The 18,609-nt window shown below is 41.6% G+C and overlaps 1 protein-coding gene across 5 annotated transcripts in view; it reads left to right on the forward strand.

Annotated features, from left to right (window-relative positions):
- The window catches only part of LIFR (LIF receptor subunit alpha), a 94,842-nt gene that overhangs the window by 20,120 nt on the left and 56,113 nt on the right, over positions 1-18,609 (forward strand). For 3 of the 5 annotated variants that reach the window (XM_074995631.1, XM_074995635.1, XM_074995634.1), the window contains exons 2-3: positions 15,516-15,672; positions 15,938-16,061. In XM_074995631.1, coding sequence (XP_074851732.1) covers positions 15,591-15,672; positions 15,938-16,061 — 206 coding nt within the window. In that variant the 5' untranslated portion in view covers positions 15,516-15,590. Of the gene's footprint in view, positions 1-766; positions 905-14,952; positions 15,144-15,515; positions 15,673-15,937; positions 16,062-18,609 lie in introns of those variants that run through there. The other 2 variants (XM_074995632.1, XM_074995633.1) reach the window with 2 other exon arrangements.

Genomic DNA, 18,609 nt, shown 5'->3' on the forward strand with positions numbered 1-18,609 from the left:
AGGCAGGGGTAAGAATTACACCTGTATTACACTTCTTTCCTATAGGAATTGAGGGAAAGACTCTGGTTCCACCAGGTCTAAGAGGCAGGGGTGAAAATCACACCTGCAACGTGCCTTTCTTGTGTACACATTAATTGTATTAGTTTAAGCTAGCTAGTTTGTCTAAAACTTTTCTTAAGTTAAATTGTGTTGTTTCCCCTTTAGAAACCACGAGTACTAACTTGTACTTTAATCATTCATCTTAGTTAAATTGTTTCTATCTTTGTATAAATAGAAAGTAACTGTTAGAGCCTCTCTAAGTGTAATTTTCCTCTTGCTGCTGTACCCGAACTAAACACAAACCAAAGAACCCAGCCTGCCCTGGCTGCTTAGCGTAGCTGCTGGTGTGGCTTCACCCCCTTTGCCCCACCAGACCTTTAGCTGGCAGCTGGGCATCGGCTCACAACACCTGAATTTCTAATGTGAAAAAAATGTTATTGCCAGCAGGAGGAAGGGAAAGAGTGAAACAAAACCATCTTGCTGAAAATGGTTATGTCATAAAACTCAGAAGAAATAGTGAGCGTGTTGAGATTTGTGTTTGGTTTGGTAAGTTTTAATCATTGATGGAATTTTTGGAGTTCTTGTATACGTGTTTTTATCTAAGCTCTTTTGAATTGCCAGAAGGCTAAAAAAAGTTAGAAGACTAAGGGGCTATTCATAGGCTATTAGCTCAGTGCAGAAGTTGAGGTAGGAGGGCTAAGTCTACTGTTACTATACTGCATTTAATCTCAGACCCTTACACTGAAAAGAGTGATTTGTTCTGGAACTGACTCTATGAAAGTTCAGTTGAGCCTCACATGGTATTTGTGGAAGGAGGAGTTTGCAGGGCTGCAAGATGGACTTCATTTCACATGTTTGCTATAAGGTGCGAATTGAATGCACTCTTCTCTCCTAATGCTTGCTTTAGGAGGAGGGTTCTCCTTAAGTGGATGTCTTTGTGTGAAGTCTAAGGTTGTGGATTTGTTTTTTCTTTTTTGTGTCGAGAGGAGTTAATTCCCACTTTGCTATCTTTCTGTAGCTTGGAGCTTCGTTTTTCTTGTTATTTAGTGGCTCTCACAATTTACCTCACTGCTTTCTCAGAACTGGGCTAGTAGATGATGTATGAGAGTGAAAGAATTCTTAACCTGCTAGTTTCTGTTCCCTCATGTCCTTCCCCGGTCTTGACTGACCTGTTAAAATGTTGTCATAGATGCAACTTCTTTCATTGGAGGTTAGTCTGGAAGTCATGACAATTAGTTGTTATGGTGGCTTAACTTCTTTGTTTACTTCTTCATGACTCAATAGCCAATGTCTGGCTCAGAATTTTAGAGTCTTTCTTTGAGAACCCAAGAAGTGTGGTGATTCCAGATGTCCTTTGGTGGTTGGTAATTAGGGACACCGAGGGAAACTCAAGCTCCACGTTGAAAGATGTGTTAATGAGAGAAATATGTGCAGACAAATATTTCTTGATAATGTATCATTTTATTACTATAATAATGATTGTGTAACTCCACATGTGATTCTTATATCTGTGTCACCATCAGTGTTCCCTCTAATGTTTTCCATTCATGGGCAGAATACATTTTTGTAATGTGCACGGAGGCAGGTTTGAATGTGCACCAACATTAGAATTGCTTCTGCCAGTTATGGGCGTTCTGCTAATCAGCTGCGTGGCACCTGAATCTCTCCTTGATGGTTGCCCGAGCACTTAACTTATAGACAATATTGATCTCAATAGGAAATCAAATTCTCCAATAATCTTATGGTTTAATTTTGGAAACATCACCAGCCATGTTTTTTTTTCTTTGCATTCAGAAGGCTTATTTTAACAGGTGTGCTGATTTTTGATAGACCTGTGTTCTCCTTTGTAGCTGTGAAGTTTTTCCAGTAAAGCACAAAGCTTAACTGTACGGTATTGAGAGTTGCAGGTTCTTTAATATATGATCCCAATTTCAGTTCATTGTCCTTTGCATTAGCTTGAATTGCAGCTGTGTCATGGACCTACAATGTGCTGCTATCTCATAATAAATATGTTGTTCTGTTTTGCCAGTAAGGTCAAAGGCCACAAAGTACGAAAGAGTTTGACATTTCATTCAGTAAAGTTTTCATTCAATAAGTTTTTTTTTGGTTTTTTTTTTTAAATATTCATCCACCCTTTTTTGAATTAGGATAATGTAAGTGACCATGCTGGGTCCATCCACCCTAGAATTCTGTATTTCAGCAGTGGCCAGTACCAGATGCTTCTGAAGAAATCAACAGAGAAACTGAGTGACCTTTTCATTGTCATACACTCTGCGATTCTGACAGTTGGAGGCTTAGGGACATATGGAGCATAGGGTTACTTCCCTGACCATTTTGGCTAATAACCATTGATGGACCCGCCCGCTGTGACATTTAGTAGAGCACCATTGACAGTATTCCTGTTCTGAAAATGTTGGTCTTATGAAAGTTGTACTGAGTTCTGTTATTACTGTAAGGGAGCCAGAAGAAAGCTGGGCAAGGCAGGGGTTAAACAAAGCCTCTTTGCCCAATTAGCCTCACACTGGTTCACCTGCAGCCGGTGTCAAGCTTGGAGGCGGTATGAAAGAGGAGAAGCCAGCCCAGTTCAGGGCTGACCAACCAAGAGGCAGGAACTGGCTTTTGCACATGCATTGCCTGAGTGAGAGCTGCTACTATGTCGGACGCTGGAGGAAGAAGCCTCCAAACCCTTCCCTAGGCAGAGAGGGGGAGAACCCCACAAAACCCTACCCCCTACAGAGGAGAAGCTACAGTCTTGGGGCAACGCCCCAAACTAAGACTAGAGGCTTTAGGGGTGGGCTGCAGACCTACACCCCAGGCCTCTAGGCTCCACAAGGGGTCTAGCCACTAGGTCACCCTGCCATCATGGGAGCCACTTACAATTATGATTATTATTTGAGCAACACTCTGTTGCAGAATAACAGAATCACATTGCAAACTTTATTTGGTAGATTTTGACAATGTTCTGTGCCTCAGTTACACTTTTTTTATAGCATGAGATATGTTTATAGTAGACCAAGAAAGTCGACCACATGTGCAATTCTAGCTCTGCCAATTGCGTCGCTAAAATCAATCTGTGCTTGACTAACTTGCCTGTCTGTACAATGGAAGGTCGATGGGAGAGTTTCTCGAACTCCTTGCGTCTTGTGAGGAGTACGGGGTCAACTGCAAATACTGAGAGTTTGATTTAGTGCACCCAGACTAGACATGAAATCAAACCCCGGGAGATTGACCCAAAGCGGGTCAGTCTTCCATGGTAGTGTAGATAAGCCCATAGAAACAAAGTGCTGCACATGTAAGCTACTTTTACACTAGAGATCTTTTGAAAGAAGCCCTTCCAGAAGATCTCTTCTGAAGGAACGTCTTTCAAAAGAGAGTGTCCACATTTACAAAAGCGGATCAAAAGAGTGATCTGCTCTTTTGAAAGAGAGCGTTTACACAGCCCTCACTCTTTCAGAAGAATGGGCCAGGGATTGAAAAATCAGGCCACATGAGGACTGCTCTTTTGGAAAAAAAGGGCCTACGGAGCATCTACACCTGTTTTCTTTTGAAAGAACTTGCTAGTGTAGGTGCAACTGTAGTGGATATTAGATATCCTGAGTGATCCTGGAATTGTGTCTGTGGTCAGTGGCCTTGTTCAATTAATATGCTGCACAGTTCAAGAATTCAAGGAGATGTAGTAGTTCACTGAATTCCAGGGTGGTAAAGAAGCTTGCATAACTTTTCAGATTCACAGAGATAAAAGAGTAGAGTCCTTCACCTTAAGATATTATTGACTTGTCATTTACAGTAGGTGTCAAATTTTTTTGCTCAAACCAGTTAAAATTTTGTGAACTATTGGTAGTGACTATGGTTCATCAATTAGAATAGCTTCCACAAGATGGTTTATTGAGCTTCAAGGCTTGAAAATAATACTTAGCTGATTGAGTACTTTCAGCCCCTTAAATTCAGTTTTCACTTAGAAGAGTAGGTACCACACATCTGCAGTTCTGGAAATGATGTGCCCTGTGAGAGAGGAATCTCTTCTCTTCTGTCCAAAGATTCTTATCTTGTGTGATAGTGTGAAGATTGGTTCACCTCCTTGGGATTGTCTGCTTGAACTTTCCAGTCTCTACTAGGTTTTTTCCCTTCTTGCTGCTCTTGCAAGTGTAGCAATGATGGGCATGCTTGTGTTTTAACTACCTGCATGGAACAAATCTAGATAGCACAATCTGAGATTTCCGATTCAAGATTAAGATTCAACTCCCATTGAAAGTCCTCTGTCCTTTGTAAAATCTTGCTGTCAGAGGTTTAAATGGTAGGAGTCTACAGTAACAGGCCCGCTGTGGGTAGCAATGTTGGAACACGTTATGAGAAAGGCGTCTCAGTTTAACGCCCCAACTCAGGGGTCTGTTTTAACATAATATGAGATTTATTAAGAATAGCATGGTGAGCCAGGTAAAATTACACAAACGTTATGCAAAATTTATCTGGCCTTAAGTTCTGTAAAAGATTCCAAAGTAGGCTCATCGTAGGGTAATATTAATTCACTATATCCAAACCTTCCATTTCTGGGCATCTCCTTCTCCCTTACCCTTTCAGCTGGGTTGCTTGCTAGTTACGGCTTTTGATCTTATTTAGTTTGTAACATCCCTTTTCCTCTCAGTCTGACTCTTACAGTACTGTTACATTTTTCAGGTTTCTTCTAAGTTTCCTGTCCTGTTGTTGCACACAAGCAGATTAGGGGAATTTCATGCCATTATCTTAATCCCAAATGCCTTCAGCAATGTAATCAACACTTTGATTAAACAATTTTGGTTCCTGTTTTTCCTGCATATGTTCTTTTTTTTCTGAAGAAAAAGAGGCACAACAGTAGTTTCATACTCCATTTTTATTTTGCTATATTGGCCACAGTGGGATGAATTCTTTGCCCTGCTTTGTGAAGCTTGCACCTGAAGGGTAGGTGGGTAGAGAGCATGGAAAGGGAAACAAAAATTAGGATTTTTTTTCATATGACTCAACAAGACTCTAAACCCCTTTCACCTCTGTGAAATTCTTTGTGCTGTTCACTCATGAATGACCTCTCAAAGTAAAGCAACAAACAGAAGCAGTTTATATATAGTCTAAAATATTGCTGCCCAAACTTCCTGTCACCACCTCCGCACTCAGCAAAGATGATTGGGCTGAAGGTGGAGCTGGCCTTGGAGCAGAGTGGACGTGTGGGCCAAGGTGGGCTAGGAAGAGAGTAGCGCTTTGGTGGGGACTGGATTTGGGCTAGGTAATGTAGCTTCCCCACACCTTGTGGGTGCTGGTCTGGGTCCTGCTGTGACTCCTCCCTCATGCTGCTCCGTTGTCCTCGAGGGGGCATGCCCCACATTTTGGGGACCACTGGTCTAAAACATCAAACATTACAAAACTGAAAAACAAAGATACTTCCACTTTGATCATTAGATATTAGGATTCTCTTCCTTGCTCCAACAGACTTGCTGACTTTGAATATTTCACCCTCTGGGCTTTAGTTTTTCCATGTGAATAATGGTTCAAATGTTGAGTTTAGTGGAAGCAGACTTAAACCAACAACAAACGTTTGTGAAAGTCCTTCAGTAGACTTGTTTTCCTGACAGAATGTGCACCTTAAAATCATGGGTATCCCCACAGCAGATTGTTTCTGCAGGCAAGACTAGATGATTGCTCATTTGAAAAGTATCCATCAATAAATAGTGTTCACGACAAATCACTGCTGTGGTACCTCTCTCATGTCCTCCGAGCTGCTTTTACTGTGCACTTATAAGAAGTGTTAACTGCAGAGTGTTCAAGGAGTTGCCCAAGCACTCTCCTACACATTTTAATACAATATTTGGGCAAACTGTCCTGCATTCTTCCTTGACTTTGCCAGGACATCCTCTTCCATCTTTGCAGATGACCAAAGAACATGTGCACGAGTAAATTCTAATCTGAATCGTTTCACTCTGTGAATCTGCCTTCCAAGATGATTAACAGACCAGTCCCAAAATTGATTCCATGGAACTGGGTGGAAGCAAAATTCCCCAATGGGACTGATTTCTTCTTCACAAACTGTTCACTTAGTTCTTCAAGTCCCACTTTTTAGTAATCTGGAATGCCATCATAATACAGAACACAGATAGAAAGCCTATGTTTTAGGTGACTAAGGAGACATTTGTGCCTTAAGTTGGGTAATTTCTTTGGGAAAGAATATAGTCCATTGAAGAAAAGCCAAGAAAAACATTGGTATGATAATTAATTGTACTTTCATTCTGTATCACATCAATTAGTTTGAAAGCCAAGGACAGAAAGTTGGAAGGTCAGCAAAGCCTATTCTTAAAGGAAAACAGTTAATCTTCTGTTTCTGTTACTATTATCTTTACTGTCAACTGTTTTGGCAGCGTGTTTTTGTTTCCCAGAAATGCATACTTCTGGCATGGACTTGTGATGAGGGGAAATTTTTGTAAGCTTTTTGTCTGTGCATCGTGCAGTACTAGGATATGTAATCTGATGCTTCCATCTTTTCACTGGAGTTAGTGGTATTCTTATTTTGGTGGCTAATTAATAGTTTTAGTTTCAGAAATGCACAACTCCATTAAATGAAAAAGAGAACATTTATTTCATCCCTCTTGCCCTTGACTAGACCCCAAATCTTACTTTATTTGCCTGAGATGACCCAGTGCCTGCATTTCCCTTTGGCTGAATTGTAAGCTGGGGTTACAGAGTACTTCTAAGGATCAAATGCTACATGAATCTCAATTATCATTTAGACCTTCACTGCCATTCTGTCTAATTGCTTTCCACAACAGTCTTTTCCACCTTCAGTTGGTTGTCTTGGTGCTAAATTTAATCCAGTGACGCCTAAGCCTTAGGGGAAAGAAAAAAAAATATTGAATAGCTTTCACAGGTTTCATACATCATTATAGAACAGATTTGCCATACCTTTGAAACCGCCCCTTCACCAGTTTCTTGGCCTCATGGCATCTTCCTGTAATCAGAAAGTTTTCTCCAAGGTTTCTGTGTTGTTTTCACTGTTCCTCTTTATCTGCTTATGATAAACACAGTTTTTGTTCAGTTAATGAAACATTAAAAATATAAGCTTTGTGTACTCTAGTTTAGAGATTTGTAGCTAGAAGGCACCAGTATGATCACCTAGTCTGTCAGGGGCTATCCACGTATAGAAAACATCAGCTGGAGGCCATATGCACCTTTATGAGGGATGGAGTGGAGGCCTGGAGAGGGTGAGGTGGGGGAGGAGGTGAGGGCTCCAGCTGGGGCGTGGGCTCTGGTTGGGGCTTGGGGTGAGGAGTTTGGGTTGCAGGAGGGGGCTCAGGGCTGGGGCAGCAGGTTGTGGTTGTGGTTGCGGGGGTGCGCTGGCTGGTGGTACGGACTTTGTGGGGGCATGGATGGGACTGAGGTGCAGGAGGAGGTTTGGGTGGCAGGTTCTGGGAGGGGGCTTAGGGTTGGGGTGGGATGCAGGGTCATACTGACAAGGGTATGTGTTTAAAGGTCTTGTGATGAGCTGAGAAAATTCAAAAGCCTGTTCCCCCATAGTAAGGTAGTCGTAAAGCACAATTCAGGTATCTCATAAATGTACTACTAAGCATCCTGCATCGTCCCAGGAATGCTTTCCACATTTCTCTTTCTGACGTTTTACCAGCACTCCCCATGGACGTCTGGGATGAATGTATCAAAAATATCTGTACAAGTTACTCTTCTCTAATTATCTGTTTTATTAAATTATTAATGGCTCTTTCGAGGATGTTCCCTGTTCAGCAAGGATCAGCTCTTACTGATTTAGGTGTTTCAGCATCAGATCCTAACTGTAGTTATCATAACTTCACCCATGCTGCTTATTAGAATCAGTCTATTATGATATGCAGGGAAACAACTGAACCTTCCACGTGTATGATGTCTGCATGAGAGGATTACAGCAAAAGTCTGTCTAGGTGTATGGAATAAAAGCCACTAGTGGAGAAGATCTTAGTTCTTTTCACAGTTTGAACATTTATGTACTGCAAGAATGGCTGCTACATTCCTACCCTAGAAACGGTGTAATTTTAGAGAGTGCAGAAATATGCCTGTGGGCATGTAGTCTTAATACCATTGTTTAGCAGAGTTCTTTTCCTGTTTATGTTTAAAGTAGAAGATGGGCTTCTGAAAATCCGTGGAAATGAATCTACTACAGTTTGAACCTCTCTAATCCAGAACTCTCTTGTCTGGCAACATCCGTAATCCGGCATGGTATTAGCCAGAAGACAATTTATCTTGGGTGTGGCCAAGTTTCCTGTGGTCCCATAAAGTTTGTTTCCAGCCACCAGTCCTGGCTTTCTGTATTCTGTGCTGTTATTTAGCTGTAATTTACCCTTCAATGTCTTCTAAGAGTCAAGTAAGCAGTGAAAGTGTTGGTAGTGCTGCTAGAAAATATTGACCTCACATTGTCCAGAAAATTTTCTTGTCCAGCATGGGGTCAGGTCCCAAGGGTGCTGGACAAGAGCGGGTCAACCTGTATGTTCTTGTAAAGATCCCCTTTACTTAAAGCCTGTGTTACTACTGGCATATTCAGAGAAGCACCAGGTAAAATTTTGGTTTTATTTAACTAACTGGTAAGATAATTGTTTAGGTGCATGTGTAAGCTAAACCGTTTATGGTTCTGTGGAGATTTAAGAATTTGCTGTGTGGTTCTTTTAAAATAAATGTATTCAATTCCGATAATGAAGGACCTTCTAACACTCAATAAATTTGCCTTAGGAGACTGGAGGCATCTTTTATGAAAAAGAAAGAAAGACCTCTCCGTTTTTGTATTTTGTAGTGGAAACCTACAAAACTGGATTTATTTTCTGACAAATCACGTTTAATTACAGCATGTGACTCTTCTAGTAGTACATTTTATAGTTTACTGAAGAACTGGCAAGAGCCAATGAATCTACTTTTTTATGTAGTGAATTATTTTTAACAAAATATGCTTTTAATAATCTGCCTATATCTGCATATGTTTCTTTTGTTCATTGTTTTAGTGCCTCACTGACTTGGAAACAAACTGTTTTGACAAAATTTAGGATTGCCTAGTTTTGTTTGAACTTCTCGTGTGCCTCTGCTAACATGTTGTTTTGCAACTTTGCACAGCAGAGTAGTTTAGTAAATGACATTCTTACACCTGCTTGTAGCAACAATACATAAGGGACAAGAGTGTTTCCTCCAAGGTATAAACATGCTGTTGTCATAGTACTGAGTGATGTCAGAACTTCAGTCCTTGCCACAGTGAAACAGAGAGGTTTGGCGCAATAGTATATACAGTAAAATTCCTTTAATCTGGCCAGTGATGGTCGAAAGTCCTGGTGGTCTGGCATGTGTAGTGCCCCGTTGCGGGAGGAGTGAAGAAGCTGGAGGAGCGCAAGGGTGGTGGTGAAGAAGCTGGCTCGACAGCGCTGCCCATTTTGCCCTCTCTCCCCGTGCACAGGGGTTGACATGTGAAGACCGGAACAGCCTGGGGTGTGCGGGAATGGAGGTAGCCACCACCTGCTGCTGGGTTACAAGCGTGGCCTTAGCTGGACCCAGCCTGTGGCGCCCAGGCCCTACCCAGGCTCTGACCCCCGTCAGTGCAGCACACACCAGCCCCCTCTGCCCCTCCTTGGCGAACACCGACCGTGTGGCCTGGCCCCTGCTTGCCGCCTCAGCCCTGTGAATGCAGGGCAGGGCCCGGCTCTCAGTCATCTATTAGCCACACAGTGAAGCAGCCTATGGAGCCGCTGTCCCCAGCACCATGGTGCCAGCCCAAGGCACACTGAGCCTCTGGGGGCCCCCCTTATTGGGTGGCAGTGGTGGCAGGTACGCGCACACCTGTTTTCCTCCACCAGTGGGCGTGCAAGTGGCACTGTATAGCCCGTGGGGGTGGTGAAGAAGCTGGAGATGCACAGGGGTGGTGAGCTGCAGCTGGGTGTGAGAGTGCTGAGCTGCAACAAGGGCAGGAGCTGAACTAGGGTGTGGGGGTTATGGTGACATCCAACAGTCTGGAAAATGTGGTAATCCAGCATCTGTCTTGTCCCAGATGTGCTGGACTAAAAGAATTTTACTGTAGTTGTATACAGGACCAAAACTTGATTCCATTACCTTCAATGGCAAAACTCTCCCTGATTTTCAGTGAGTTCTGCATAGCCTGCATTTCTTACTTTTTCAGTGCTGCTACCTGAAAGGCCACTGTCAAGTAGTTTGAAGGCCAAACCTCAGTGTTTTGGAGTTTTTATTTAATTTTTTTTTATTTTTACAAAACAAAAATGCCCAATGATGAAATAACTCGGGAGTTTGTATATGCACAGTAATGAGCTGGATATACATAGCCATGCTGATCAAGCACTTGGTTCCCAAAAGTGGATCGGCAGCTTTTCATGCATATTTGAAAAAAAAAATGGGGGTCATGTGTGCTAAGTTGAATTTGCAGAGAAGTAATTAAAATGTCTTTCTACTTACAAAATAATATGAACAAACCAAGTAGCAAGGCACTGAACATGAAATTCTGATGTGGCATAGACCTTACAGAAGTTTGTTTGTTCCCCCACTTTTTAAAAAATACAAGTGAAAGGTGAAGTAAGATTTGTAAAGGAACACTGTAAAAGATGAGCTGACCTGAAGTGTCACTCATTCATTTAGCAAATTTACATGTGTGTTTCAATAAACAGAAGCATCCCAGGTTTAAAAACATTCACAACCTGCTTATAAAAGCAATATACAGTGATGCAAGCCTTCCTCTGTGATTTTAGGGAAGATGTTTGCGGTAGCATACTTGTGTAGCAGTGCCACATTACTAAAAACAGCCTCTGAGCCAGTGGATCAGAGATAAGAAGGCTGTTTCCCTGCCACTTTTTAACAAATAGGGGAGAAAGCTATATTAAGCTTTCATGTACTGGCAATATAAGCTGTGTTTTATCAACAGCCTAAAAGACAAACCTATCTGAAGAAATATTCCTCCACCTAACATGTTTGTAGGACTGTTTCAGTTTAAAAAAAATGAGCATATAGAAACAATTGGGGTTTAAAACCTTAGGTTTTAGTTAGTAACCATGGGTTTTAGTTAGTAACAACTAATTTATATTCCCCTTATTCTGTAAACCAGTAGATCAGACAAAAGAAGTTTGCTTTTTAACAAATACAAGTGAAAGTTATGCAGTAAATGAGATGGGGAGGTTATTGGATATTCAAATATTCTGGATAATAGAGAGGTGTACCTAGCAATGTATAACACTGAAGAAAAGCAAGATTAGATATTAAGAAACAAACAAAAAATGTGTGAAGAGTACTTTATTTACCAAGGACAGTAGTATTGTGCACTGTAAACTTATACTTCGTTTGCTATATTTATGTGTATTTACTTTCACTATACTGTACTTATGGACTAAAGTTTGCTTATGGCGAAAATGCTGGTTATTTGAGAGTTCTGGATGATAGAATGCTAGGTATGGAAGAGTTTACTGTATTAAGTTTTGTAAAGCAATAAACACTTTGAAAGACAAGCCTATCTAAAGAAATATGTTTAGCACTTTTACTTACGTGCTTCAGTGTTAGCATACAGAAAAACCAGTAAAAGACAAAACACACTGCTTTATGACTGCGTGCAGCTCAGAAATTGGCTGTCTGAAGAATCACCAGCTCTCCCCTCACCAACTCCCACCCCTTTTAACACTTGCTGAAGATGCAGTGTTTCATTATATTGCAGATTTTAAAAAATTGACATGAAAATTCTTATTCTATTAAAAAAAACAATGCTGTAGGATATAAACCTGTGGTTTTAAATCTGAGGTGTTCCTGAATGCCCTTTTTCAACTGAAAAACACCCACAACATTGTTAAATGGAGATGTCTTCAGGTAAGATTGTCTTTTAAAGGGTTTATGAAATACAAGTTAAATTTTGAGTGAATGAAAGTCTAATATAGCTTTCACCTGCATTTATTAAAAGGTGGTAGGAGAAATCTACCGCCTTATCTCTGATCCGCTGGCTCAAAGGGGCTGTTTTTACTGATGTGGCATTCCTACAATAGCTTGCTCCTTCAAATTAGGAAATAAGGAGAAACTTTTTAAACTATTTGTTACCCTTTGTTTTTCAAGGCTATTTTTAAAATTGAAACAAATATGCAAAAATGCTCAACAGTAGGAAAGATGCTGGTGGGGCTTGTTTTTAAGATAAGAATGTGACAGTTAACAGAGATGAGGTGAGGATAGTAGAGGGAGGCAGCTCTTTAAAAATCTTGGGAGCAGAGGATTGGTTCAGGAAAATGTATTCTATGATGCAGCTGTAAAACAGGTTTGGATTGGTCAAGCCCAGAGGTGGGGATAAATATCCTATGGGGCGTCTGAGCCTTTGGAGCTCTGCCTATCTCCAGGGACAGCCTCTGGGGTAAATTCCTTCTCCCTTTCTCCTTCAGTTCCCTTCTGCTTTTCTCTATTCAGTTTTTTTCTCCTTTAGCCACGTGCTGCCTATTTCTGCCATTTGCAAAAGTCTGTCCTGTGCCCTATTTAAATGTCTTTCTTCCATCTGCTCTTTTAATGTTTCAAAATAATTCTTTTAAATGCTCTTTTCTACACCTACCTTTATTTTTAATATTTTACACCTTTTAAAAATGCACCGGTTGTCATCTTTTTGTGGTGTTTCCTCATCTTTACAGAGAAACTCCACTGAGAGAGACACAATATTTCTGTTCTTTAATGCCTCTCTAAATTTTTAGCCTTTTAAATCCCACATTACCATGCACTTACTGAACTTTACAGTAAACGTCACTGTCACTAAACAGTTTTCCTCTGTTCTTTAATATTTTTCTCTAAACTAATGAAAAATCTTTATTTTTAAAAAAACTTTTTTGAAGGACTCTTTCATACTCTCAATTTCTTAAATCATTCCTCTTTCCAAACATAAAAATAACTTTTTTGTTTCAAAATAGCTGGCTGCTAAATCTCACCAAACTCTTTCATAACTAATCCTGGTTCTTTCATACTTTTTCCTTCTTTATTTGTATCAAAGCACAAACACACCATGTTTCCCCAGCCAAATAGAAAAAACAAATCATTTCCTTTTTTTCAAAATAGCTGACGGTGTCTTACCTCAACAGGAATGGAAATGGAGTCAGAGGGTGGGACATAAGCCCTAAAAAGTGTGTGGAAATCTGTCAAAAAGTATGTCATAATGAATGCTATTGAGTTATATGCTACTCAGTGGTGAAGGTAACTTCAGTATCTTACAGCTACTGTCATCTCATAACCCCTTGGGGGATGCTCGGGGCAGAGTTTGGGGGATTCCCATGCCACAGTACCTGTAAGAAATGTAAGTGTGGGGTGGAGTTGCAAAGGGGCTCAGGACAGGGTACAGGTGTGTCTGGTGTACAGGAGTCAGGGAAAGGGGGCTGGTGTTGTGATGCGGTTCAGGAGTCAGGGCTTTGGAGTGCATGTGTGTAGGATGGAGTGTCATCCTCTGGTGCTCCTTAAGTGGCACAAAGAGGTGGCAATCACCTGCAGCAGCATGTCTGCCATGGTATCAGACCCTGCTCCTGGCTTGGTGCAGAGGGAGGGATGTTTGTAGAGTGACTCCACCCAACACTCAGTCCTCATTGGCAGCTCCTATCCCACAGGGAGGCACCCAGCTTTGGGCTCTGGGTGTTGTGATGTAGCACATGAAGTGACCATGCTACTTAGCTTGTCCCCTGGCATGATGGAGGAGTGGCTGGGCCAAATATGAGTGAGTGGCATTGTGACCTGACACATGGTGTCCCAGCACTAATCAGTTCTGGCCTGACCACTTGTGATGAGAGATCCTTGGTGCCCAGGTGTGTCCGGATGCCTGGAACAGAGATCTCTTCTCGCCCGTTGGGGATAGGAGACAGTACTGTGGGATGAATGGGGTGGTCTTACTCTGTGCCTCCAACCCAATGCGTACAGAAGTCTCTCTTTTGTCCTGGGCCCTCAACTCATCTCCAACCTTCCTGGTTCCCACGGTTTGAGAAGTAGTGCTCAAAGGCGAGAACTGAAACTTTGTCATTGGGGACGTGAAGTATTCTGGACAGAATATTAGTAAATGGATTGTAAGGAACTGTTTTGGATTTGCAGGGACATAGACTGGTTGGATTACATGCTTAGGTTTTTCTCATCTAATGTTTATGCTCCTTCAGTATAATAAGGTGATGTACTGTACTGCAGTAATGCAGTTTATAAGTGTATTAAATCTTTTGTTTTCAGATCTTTCCAGCATTGATGAGAAAATGAATCTGTGTGTACAAATGGTGCAGGGCGAGTGTTGGGGGTAAGCTTTGCCCAACTTCCTGTTTAGGAGAAAAAATTGACAGAGGCTAATTGTTAAACACAAATAAAGGTCAAACAAAGTTTACTCCATAGAAGCTGCCAGATATTGAAAAGATCACTTGGTAAAACCCTCAATCCACAAGTCTTAAAATAACATATTCACTTGTACAGCCAAAAGTGTAGATAGATTTGACCTTTAGGAGGCTAACAGACAGTTTCAAAGAAACACTGCAGGTTTTTCAGTTCCGGCTTGACATAGTCATGGCTGGGGTGACTTAGTTGGGGTTGGTCTTTCTTGGGGCAGGGGGCTGGACTTGAAGACCTCTTGAGGTCCCTTCCAGCTCTTTGATTCTATGATTCTAAGTGACAACTATGTTTGTTTTTTTTTTTTTTACCTTGTGCCTATTCTTCAGAGAACTGCATCTTATCATTGGCTTTCTTTATAAGTTACCTTTTCTATACTTCTTCAGATCAACAAAAATCCCAACCATTAGTGCTTTTGGTGGTTTACTATTTAAATGCTTCAGTGTGGGCTGCACTTGCGTATAAGAAGAGTGCGTATAAGAAGAGTGCAGCAGTGCTTGTCTGGTTCAGTTCAAGCAGTAGTGATGACATCTGTGTCAGAATTTGGCTATTTTATGAGAACTTCCTTTCTACAACAATGTTAGGGTACTCTAAATAGTTAGGTGAAGGTTGGCAGTGTCTCAGTATGTTGGTGTCTCTTGCGGTGATTCTTTTTTCTGTGTAAAAGGCTTCTGTGTAGCGCTATTTATTTATTTATTTGGACCAAAACTGCTTTTCAATGGAAAACTGGATTGTCAGCAAAACTAAATTTTCTACCTAAGGTATATCCTTTCCATGGAAAACTTAACTTTTTAAAATAAAATGTTGGTTTGTCAAAAACATTAATTTTTTTACTTGTGTTGAACTTTCTCCACACCTGTGAAAAATTAACATTTTTGACTAGCTGTACTTTTGCGATTTCCCATTTGAAATGTTCACTTTCAGTTCTATTTATTTTTGGAATGATTTTGATGTTGTTTATTAACTTTATATCAGGGTTTCTTGAGGTAACTGCTGCAGGTGTTACAAGTAATACATTGGGCATTTTGGTCTTATACTAACATACATCTATAGAAAACAAGTACTATTTTTGCTGCGTAGCAGTGGATGTCAAAGATTTTAGAAAGATGATTTGTTTTGGTTTGTGATTTCAGAACTGTCAAGGTTATGTGGAAGATGAAATTGATTCCTGCTTGAGGCTGCTATCATAAACACTAAATGATAAAAGAATGTGGGATAATCCAAGTCTCCGATGTCTCCCAGCTATAGCTTTCTTATATTTGCTGAGCTTAATATGCAGTCAGGAGACAGGTAAGTTTAGTTTGATATTGTTTGGTAGATTGCTTCCTCTTTTGATATGTTCCTGCTCTGTAACTGTGCTGCATTTATTATGCTCTTAAAGTCAAATAATGCACCCAGAATCATTGGTCATGTCTTGGCCTGAAACTATGTAATGGAAGTTTTAAAGTATTGTAAATGAGTGTGAGGTAATCAGTAAGATAAGTATATCTGATGGAGCATCAGGCTGAGAACATTAAATTGTTGCAGAGTGACTGCAGAAATATTGCAATTTCAGGTTTTCCAGGAGCACCTCAGAATTTGAAATGTGTCACCCATGACTTAAACAGAACGATCTGTTCCTGGGATGCTGCCTCTAGTGCAAGCCATGGACTCACTTATAAGATCTGTTATGTGAACAGGTAATTGTTTCTTCTTCTCAAACTGTGTACCTATCATTTATCCTTCAATCCATGTTCACGTTTCTCAGAGTATCTCTGTCCACTTATCAGTTACATCGCGATGGTGTATTTTGCCCTGAATGTCTTCAGTTCTAAATAGGACGATTGCGGGTTTCCCAGCAAAGGAACTCTGTATGCCAAAAATTGTTTTGTCAGAACACCCTGCTGCTCCTTCACACTGAGGTGGGAGTTCTCATGCTTCTACTTCTGAGTTCTCTATATGTCCATTTGGCGTGTGTTTTCAGTCTCAAAAGGATATCTTCATAGTGTGGTTCAGTCCAAAAAGGAAGTGACTGAAATGTGTTCTCTGCTGAAATACCAGTGTCAATATTCAGTATTAATATTCAGTCATGAAAATGCTGTTCGGAATCTTTGTGCATTACATGTGTAACTCACCAGGATGAAAATCTGCCAATATTTTGTGTCATGTACTAGGGATAAGATTTTAAGTCTTTAAGTCTTTTCTGGATCCTGACTTCTCTGGCTCTGATGTTTGAGCTGGGCCTCTCTTCCTGGGAATAGTGAAGAGAGCTCAGATTTGTTCATGCACTTCCAGGGCTTGGCTGCATCCCTTCCCTCCTCCCACACCAGACTCTCTGCTTCCTGTGGTGCAGAGAGAATGGCATTTTAGCGTGCCTGTATTTTCAGTTGCCATCCCAGTTTGCATGTGTCAGTAGTGAACTGAATCCCCTCACCACCATCTTGTTCAGAGGGACTGCTGCCTCTCTTCATTCCCCCTTCCCTTACTATGGTGGAGTAAGCAAGTGGCACAGAATGTTTTAAGGTAAGGAAACATTCTTGGGAGCTACAGAAAGGGAGCTCAGCCACTGCTAAATCCCATCCAACAGATTTTCCCCTGTTAACTGTCAGTGGCCAAGACCTCTTTGGAAACGTCTCTGCGTAGTGTCAGTCCTCTTCAGCACTTGAGAATCAGGAGGGCATATTGGCCTTATCAACTTCCCCAAGTCCAAACCATTACTCAAACCATTTCAAAAGGGGAAAGCTCCAGGGTCCCATTGAAGTGAGTAAGAGTTAGCAGGAAGTTGGGCATTGTTACGACTTTTTCCTTTTCCCAGCCATCCCCAAGAGGAGGATATGGGCTCTTTCCCTTCTCTAGTTACATATGAAATGATAAGTAGAGTAGGGATTCAAGCCACACCCTAGACATCCATCCATCCATCAAACTGATCATTATTTATGGGTGAAAGTAAGGTTTTTATCCTAGTTAATTTTAGTAAAAGTCATGGACAGGTCACAGGCAGTAAATAAAAATTACGGCACTTTGATCTGTTCATAGCTTCACTGAAACAGACCAGCAAGCAGGGCGAGGTAGGGACAGGGAATGGAGTCCCATGGGTGGGGAAGTGACAGGCTGAGACCGCCCACTACAAGAGGGAGGCAGAGTCCAGCTCTGGCAGACACAGCAGGGATGCAGCCATGGGTGCAGCGGAAGAGAAGGCCCCCAGCTTTTGCTCCAGAGGTGGCTGCAGCTGTGGAATGAGGTGTGCAGCTGCGGGGTAGCTCATGACCCTGGGGAAACTCTGAGGAAGGTGCATGGTCCCCAGTGCAGCCACGGGGCAGGGTCTTGCACCCCCAGCTTCAGCCGCTGATAAAAGCTGCAGTGTTGGGCACACAGCCCCTGTCAAGCCCAGAATATCCTAAAGCTAGGGCCCCGGGCTGCTCTGGCAGAATCCCCCACAAAGCTAAAGCGTGGGACCCTGCCAACAGCCCTTGTGGAGACTGCAGGGTTGGGGCTGCAGCTTCCTGGTTCTAGATAGCCCAAGCTGCAGTGCAGGAGTGCACAGTCCTGAAATGTTAGATGTCATGAATGTCTGATAAAGTCATGGAACCTGTGACTGCTGTGATCTCTGCGACTAAATCACAGCCTTAATTATGTGGGACTGAGGAGTCCCGATCACAGAGTAGGACCTCTTAGTGCCAGGAACTCTGTACACACAACAAAAAGTATGTCCCCTGCACCAAACAGCTCACAGTCTGTCTCATCCCCGTATGGCTCTGCAGGCTAAACCTCCTGAGGAAGCACCAGTTCTTTCTAGGCACCCGTATCCCCGCTACTAAATGATTTAAGGAAATCACCAAAGCCCAGAACGCAAGTCAAATAAAAGCTATTTGGTGGTGTCTGATAAAACGCTGGTTAGCACATGTGTTTCTGCTGGTGATGCAACAGTGCACATAACAAAATGGTTGGAATAGCCTTTTGAATAAAATGTCTCTTTTTTTTAAACTGTGTTTTGGCCCTCCCTCTCTGGTTTTCAAATTCAGAACCTATCCAAACTGAGCACCTGTGTTAGACAACTAGCACAAAGTACGGCACTAGAAGGGACTTGATTTTAAAGAACATGGAGTGCTTAATCAAATCTAAAATTGCCAAAGTCTTGCTGCTTCTGACATTTGACTTTGTTCCCTCACAGGTCCTGTTTGGAGAAAAAAAATTGGATCTTTAACATATGCAGTATTTAAATTTAGTAGAGTTCTCTGCCTGCCTGCT

This window comes from Carettochelys insculpta, chromosome 5 (assembly GCF_033958435.1).
Source record: "Carettochelys insculpta isolate YL-2023 chromosome 5, ASM3395843v1, whole genome shotgun sequence".
In the NCBI taxonomy this organism is placed as follows: domain Eukaryota; kingdom Metazoa; phylum Chordata; order Testudines; family Carettochelyidae; genus Carettochelys; species Carettochelys insculpta.